The sequence below is a fragment of the Lipotes vexillifer genome, unplaced genomic scaffold (genome assembly GCF_000442215.2).
Source record: "Lipotes vexillifer unplaced genomic scaffold, Lipotes_vexillifer_v1.1 scaffold820, whole genome shotgun sequence".
NCBI classification, from domain to species: Eukaryota; Metazoa; Chordata; class Mammalia; order Artiodactyla; family Lipotidae; genus Lipotes; species Lipotes vexillifer.
Window position 1 is genome coordinate 160,763 of NW_006790074.1, and position 7,011 is coordinate 167,773.

The 7,011-nt window shown below is 50.9% G+C and overlaps 1 protein-coding gene across 1 annotated transcript in view; it reads right to left on the reverse strand.

The window, feature by feature from the left end:
* Positions 1-4,609: 4,609 nt before the first annotated feature.
* TRAK1 (trafficking kinesin protein 1) overlaps positions 4,610-7,011 on the reverse strand; it is a 98,782-nt gene continuing 96,380 nt past the window's right edge. The window contains exon 16 of the mRNA XM_007463235.1: positions 4,610-5,408. Coding sequence (XP_007463297.1) covers positions 4,610-5,408 — 799 coding nt within the window. The remainder of the gene's footprint in view (positions 5,409-7,011) is intronic.

Consider the following 7,011-nt stretch of genomic DNA (forward strand, 5'->3'; position numbering starts at 1 on the left):
CGTCTCCTGCATCGACAGGCGGACTCTCAAGCACTGCGCCACCAGGGAAGCCCCATTCATTTTTATATTTACAAAACATATAGTATGAGGGTGCTTCCCACTTTTTGAGGGTTCCTTTTCTTGCACCTTCCTTTAAAAGAAATTCTGATTTGCTTTTTCAAGAAATATCTGAAGGTGACTTGCAGGGAGGCAGCAAGCCCCTTTATTTTAATCCTTTGGCTACTCTCTCCTAGGAAATAGGACATGCTTTCACATAGCGGAGTACAAGGACTGAATTCAGGAAATTTAATATTAATACAATATTTTAAAATATACTCCCAATATTCAAATTTCTCTGATCATCCCAATCTTTTATAGCATCTTTTCCAATTTGGGATCATGAATTGCATTCGTTGTCCCTTTATTCTGGAAAAATTCCTCTTTCTTTCATGGCATTGACGTTTTTCAAGGGAACAGGTACATTGTTTTATAAAATGTCCCACAATTTGGGTTCGTCAATTTGTCAACTTTACGATTCAGGTTTTGCATTTTTGGAACAACAGCATAGAAGTGCTGTGTCCTTCCCAGGACATCACACATGAGTGGTACCTGTTACCAGTTTGTCCCATTTGGGTAATGTTCAGTTTGATAACTTGTTTAAAGTGGTGCCCGACTGGTTTCTCCACTGCAAAGGTACCTTCCCAGCACTTTGAAAATTAATAAACATTCTATGGGAAGGTACCATGTATGTAAATATCCTGCTACCTAACAAATTCTTACCCAATAGTTTTAGCATCCACTGTTGTCTAAATGAGTTAGTTTTGCAAAATTGTGGTTTTTCTAACTCTATTGTCCCTTCTACTCAGCATTCTACTTAGAAGCATGCATTCCAGGCTCCTTTTCCCATCCCTCCTCCCCTTGGAATGCCCTCCCCACATGGCAAATCCTGCCCATCCTGGAAACCCAGATCCAGGGTCACCTTGTCTCAAAGCCTTCCCCGCCCCAGCCGGTAGATTAACCCACCCACCCTCTCTCTCCACTTCAAGCAAGGTGGCTACAGCTACAGCTGTCTGGCCTCCCTGAGCCCGAGATAGGGAGACACTGGGGAGGGGAACCCACTCCTCCCACGGCAGGACTCCCACCCGAACTCCGCCTGATCTAGCACAGTGGGTCTCAGAGCCTAGTGAGCCCCAGGACCCCTTGCCGGGCTTGGTGAAACACATACCTGGACCCTACCCCCTGGGATTCTGATGCACCACCCCAAAACCTCACGGGCTTAACAACAAAAGTTGGTTTCTCCTTCAGAGCATATGTCAAATGCTAGAGGGCAAGGAGTTTGGTCCACACAGAGACCCAGGATAATGGTGGCTCTGCCAACTTGTGACACCATCATTTCAACATGTGGCTTCAGAGCAAGAGAAGAGCACAGAAAATCATGCATGGACTTTTCTCTGCTCACAGCTCACTGGCCAGAACTAGTCCTGTGCCCTGCCCACTGCAAAGTGACTGGGAAACATGGGGATCAGAAGGGTCAATTGGTGACACTGGTTTCTCTGCCGTAACCATGCTCCCCTTCTGTACTGGCACACAGCCATGCAGGCCTTCTCTCTGTTCCTCAAACACACCACATGCTTTCCTACCTCTGGGCCTTTGCACCAGCTGCTCTCTCTGCCTAGATGCCCGTGTGCCAGATCTCACATGGTTGGCCCAAACGCCACTTCCTTGGAGAGGCCTTTCCTGACTGCCCAAAGTAGCCACCCCATCTCTCACACCAACCTATTTCAATTCTCTGTTGAAATAGGCCTTATTATGCCATGTTTGGGGTCATCTCTCCCCTATTAACAGACTGTACGCACACTCCATGAGAGAAACTGATCACTTATCACCATGTCCCATAGATGTTCAAAATATATCTCCCTCAGCTCATCAACCCTAAGGTGTATTACTATTCCCATTTTACAGGTTAAAAAAGTGGAGGACCCAAACAGAAGTGGCTTACCCAAGGTCACACCACTACCAAATGGTAGCACCTGATTGAAATCCATGCCGCCACCACCCACTACTGTTTGCTTGCGTGATTTCACTGCTCCCAAATATGAAGGTGGCAGAAAATTTTATTTTATCCTTTTGTTCTCCATATGGTGATCCTCCACTGTGCTTGGTTTTTTCGTCTCAACAAGTTCTATGGAGGGCAATTTGGCAACATCTATCTGGGAATTTATCCTACAGATATGCTCATGTATGTGGAAAATTACATATACGCAAGGCTTTTTCATTACAGTGCTGCGAGAGCAAAAATTTGGAATTAACTTAAAGGTCCATGGGGGTGTGTATGTATTCACAGTGGGCACGTGCACGTGGTGGAGTAGTACGCAGCCCTGAAAAGTGAGAAAGAGCTTCAGGTTCTGATTGGAAGGTTATCTAAGGGAATGTGTTACATTAAAAGAAAGGTGGGTTACAACAGAAGTATATGACTTTCATTTCAGTTCCCCCAAGAGCTGAATACCTTCAAGTCTTTCATAGAGATTGTCTCCTCAATGAAAAGAACAAAATACAAATCAGAATAGCAGTGTGCTTTCCATCATTTGAACTTATTTTATTGGTACTCACTAGCAAATAAAATTTAATTGTTGATTTTGGATGCATTACAACACACTTTTTGGTAGTGGGTGCACAATGTTGATCATTTATTAACTATACTAAATACCGCAACCTCCGGATTGTTGATTTTTACACGGGTATTTCCTTTATGATGATGGGTGGCTCCTCTCTCTGAATACATAAAATGGTCCGTTCCATCCATGGTTTTCATATTCCTTTGTTATTCTACCTACTGCTTTAAAATACATTCAAATAAAAAGATATAAGTTCCTTGCAGTGAGTGCACACATACCACAGCGAGGAGAGTCGAAAACGCAATTAACCAACACCCTCGTGTTCAGATAATAAATAGTATGAAATCATGGGACCAAAGTTTGCTCCTGGGGACTTTCTCAAAGTATCTTCAGTGGACATAAGGTCACGCTCACTCAATTGAAGGCTATGTCTTTTGCCAAGGAGGAGGGTAATGGGGGGTGCAAAATGATGATTTCATTTTCATATGATGTTATCCTTCCATAAATGTCTGGAACAAATGGCCACAGAGCACCGTGATGTGCAGTGCAGTCCTCAGATCAGAATAAATAAATGACCTGCTTGGATTGGAAAGCCACAGGTGCACTGTGACCGAGCTGGAGAGGACAGAAGATGTTTGTTTAAAATACAGCACACACAAATAATAAATAAAAGTTTGAAACTTAGTCAGTGACGGCGATGGGACCAGACTCCCTGTTTGTTCGTGGTTCTTCTCACAACACCTCTACCTTTTCCTAAGGATGAAAAGTGGCACAAGGACACAAAGGGCTTTTGGGGACCACTCTGTTCTGAAACAAGAGGGCAAAACGTGTTTTGAGGGCATCGAACGGCTGCGGAAGACCACAGACGTGAAAGCATGCTCACCAGTCTAGGGTCCAGAACAAGGACCAGAACAAGAGGACCGCCAAAGCCTCATTCCTCTGTGAACCAGTTTGGTGTTACCTTTGGCCGTGGTTCTTCTCTTACTTTTACTGTTGACAAAATTTCATCCACCACCTTTCCCCAACCCCCTTTCCTTATGATCCTATTGTTAAAATCGCCTTGGGTCTGGTCTTAATTTGGTTGTGACACTGGGTCCCAGACATAAGCTGCTATCTCATTAGAGGCTTGGTGTGTCCGAAACTTGTATTTTGGTGTCACAGAACCACAGAGAGAACGTTCACTGCGACTTCCCATCTAGTACCATTACTTCCCTGCATATGTTAAAAAAAAAAAAAAAAAAACGCAGAAAAATAAAACAAATCACACACAACACACAGGGGCTGCCAAACGGTGCAGCAGGAGTGTAAATACATTCTCTTTCAGGTCAGACGTCTGGCCCGACAGTGGATTACAAAACATGGAGGGATGAATTCAGGTTGAAGGCATGAGAAGAAAAAGTCACAGCTCAGGAAAAGCAGCGACCGTCTGTTGGGGCCGAGCAGTGATGGTCTTGAAGCTGGGACCCAAGAAAGAGAGAACAGCTCTCCCATCGTGAAAGCTACAGCAGCTGCATGTGGCAGCGGACGGAGGCCCCTTACGCTCTTACAGGGAGGGTGAGACGAGGTGCCCAGTGACACCAGGCGGCACAGCCGCTGCGCTACGTGACAGCTCAGGATGTGTGGCTCCGGCAGCCAGCCGCAGATTCACTGGTTTCCTATCCGTGGGATAAGAACACACGTGGGGGTTTCAGCGCTTCTCAAAGGAAAGAAGGAGGAAAGACACCGGGCTGCCCCTGCCCCCGGCCAGCACGGGCCAAGTCCTCAAGAGAGCGATGTCGGTGCTGGGGTGCCTCCCGTGGGATTCGAAGGAAGGGCAGGGCGGATACAGGTCTCCAGGTCCTATGTACACATTTTACAGAGTCTCCACTCTGCCCCCATTAGGCACGAGGTTGATTAGTCTATAGCTCAGGAGGGGATGGGCAGAGGAGAGCAGAGGAAGCGTGCGCAGTGAAGGGCGAGGGGAGGGAGGGGAGAGCAAGACTGGTTTCCTGTAGGGGAAGGGCCTTCCCCCAGCCTCACCGTAAGCTAGTTTGTTTGGGGAGTTTAGCACCCATCAAGATGCCCGAGGTGAGCGTCACGGGGGCTTTCATCTGCATGCTGGACCCCACCATGGTGGGGAAGCTGCGGTTCCGTCGGATGCCACTGTTGAGCTGGAGCCCGCCGACGGCACTGGTGACAGTGGGGCATCCAAGGGGCAGGCTCTCAGGTACCAGGCCTCTGGGGACAAGGGCCTGCGTGGGGCCCGGGGGCCCACAGAGGAGAGGTCCCTGGTCCTCAGTCAAGGTGGGGACGTGGGGTCGCCCCGAGTTCACCACTTTGGCCACACCAAACCTCCTAACTTTGTCCACGAGGTTAAGGTTGGAGACAGACACGTCGGTCTGGCTCTCGCTGCTCCGGACAGCCCTCTTCGCCCTCACCTCCCTCAGGATGGAGCTGGCTGGCTTGGAAGCCAGGAAGTTGTCGTAGGGAGGGCTCGTGCACTTGAACTCGAAGGAGGGCGGGGAAGACATGGGCGACTGCATAGGCGAGTTGGGCGGGGTAGAGGGGATCACGGCCATCCTGGGGGTGTAGGAGTGCAGGAGAGAGCCCCGGCCAGCCCTGTCCCAGCTCTGGGGGTCGTAGACAGCCGCGGAAATGCCCCGCTCCTTCAGCAGCCACACCAGCCCCAGGGATGTGCTCATGGTGGTCGTGGACTCACGGACGTTAGTGAAGGATTCGGCCAGGCTCAGTCTCCGCGGAGTGCACGGCGTGGCCACCGGCGTGGACTTCAAGTGGCTGGTGCTGCCACAAGCTGGAGTCGGGGCCGAGTTAAGGCTGATGAGAAAAGACGACAGGTCATTGATCAGAAAATGCCCACGAGCGCCAAGGAAGCAGTCCGTGGCCAGCCGCCTGCAGGGGCGCAGTGCAGGCCTAGGACATGCTAAAGGGACTCCCCCAGCCCAGGCTCCCCGGGTGCCTTTTTCCACGTCTGCTTTCCCTCTCACCACAGGGGCCATGGATTCCCCGAAGTGGGGACGTGGTTTAAGTTAACAGGAAGCTGCATGTGATTTCCCTCTTTCAGCCCTAGAGGGTGGGTACAAGTGTCCCCTTTGCAGGTGAGGGAACTGAGGCTCAGGTTAGGTGACTTACTCAACGTCACACTCAGCTACTCAGTGGAAGACCCTGGATTTAAACACAAGTCTGAGTGACCCCAAGGATAGGGGAGGAAGGCCTTCAGCAGAGAGGCTTTCTGTCCCTACCAAATTTACTCAGATTCCTGTCCTCCTTCCCAGTAGCCGCTTCCCTGAGGCATGACGTTAACCAGGGCTACGGGATATGAGAGTTTATCCTGGGAATGGCCGAAGCAGGTGGGACATCTCGGTGGAGGACCCTTGGGTGATGGGGAGACTGAGGCTGAAGGTGCCCATCAACTCAGCAGCAGACCCGGGCCTCCTGACTCCCACCACAGCGTTCTTTCCTCTGCACCCTGCTGCCCTCTAGCCCTTCTCCCGTGGGTGCCCAAGTCCACCTTGATGAGCGGAGTTATTGGGACAGAGGGAGCCACGTCACGTATTATCAGATCTTCATCTATGGAACCACCTAGAAAAAGGCCCACTGGGTGTGTGAAAGCTGGTTACTAAAGGAAAAGTGGAAAGACTCCTTCGTCTACTCATGTCATGCTGACTGAGGACCCACTATGTTCCAAAAGCTGGTATCCAGCAGTGAGGGAGTTAGGGCAGAAGGTATAACAGAGGGGCAGCAGCGGGGAATGCACTGCTGTCTGCCTGAAAACCAGGAGAGACCCACCTTTAACAACTGCTTCAGGGATGGAGTGAGGCCACCCAGGCACGGAGGCCCTGAGCTGCTGCTGGATGAGCAACTGAGCGGCACAGAAAACACACCCCTCCTAACGGTCTCGCGAGACCTGCCCCGGCACCTGCCCAAGGACGCAGCGGGGGCTGCAGGTGCCCCTGGGAACAGGCAGCTGGGTGGTCCCCAGGAGCCGGGGGATAGAGCCCTCTCTCCCCAGCCTGACAGGGGACAGGCCGCATACCTTGGACAAAGCACCAACTTAGGGAAAGGGGAGGAAGGGGATGGGCTCTGGAGCAGGTCCTTGGAATGAGTGGAGCGGGGCCCCCTCCTGCAGGGGGGACAGGTCAAAGGCAAGTACAAGCAGAGGCATCACTTGGCTGCACACTCAGGTGACCTCACCACTGGCCGGTCTGCACAGGGCGAGGAACCCAGAACAGGCCTGTCTCACACAAGCTCGGGACTGGGGATGCTGGTGGGTCGGAAGTACTCAGAGGAACATGGGATTAGAAACCACAGCAGATTCCTAAGGTTAAAAGGTGGATTCTTCAAAAGGCACAGGTGGGGCTTCCCTGGTGGCGCAGTGGTTGAGAGTCCGCCTGCCGATGCAGGGGGCACGGGTTCGTGC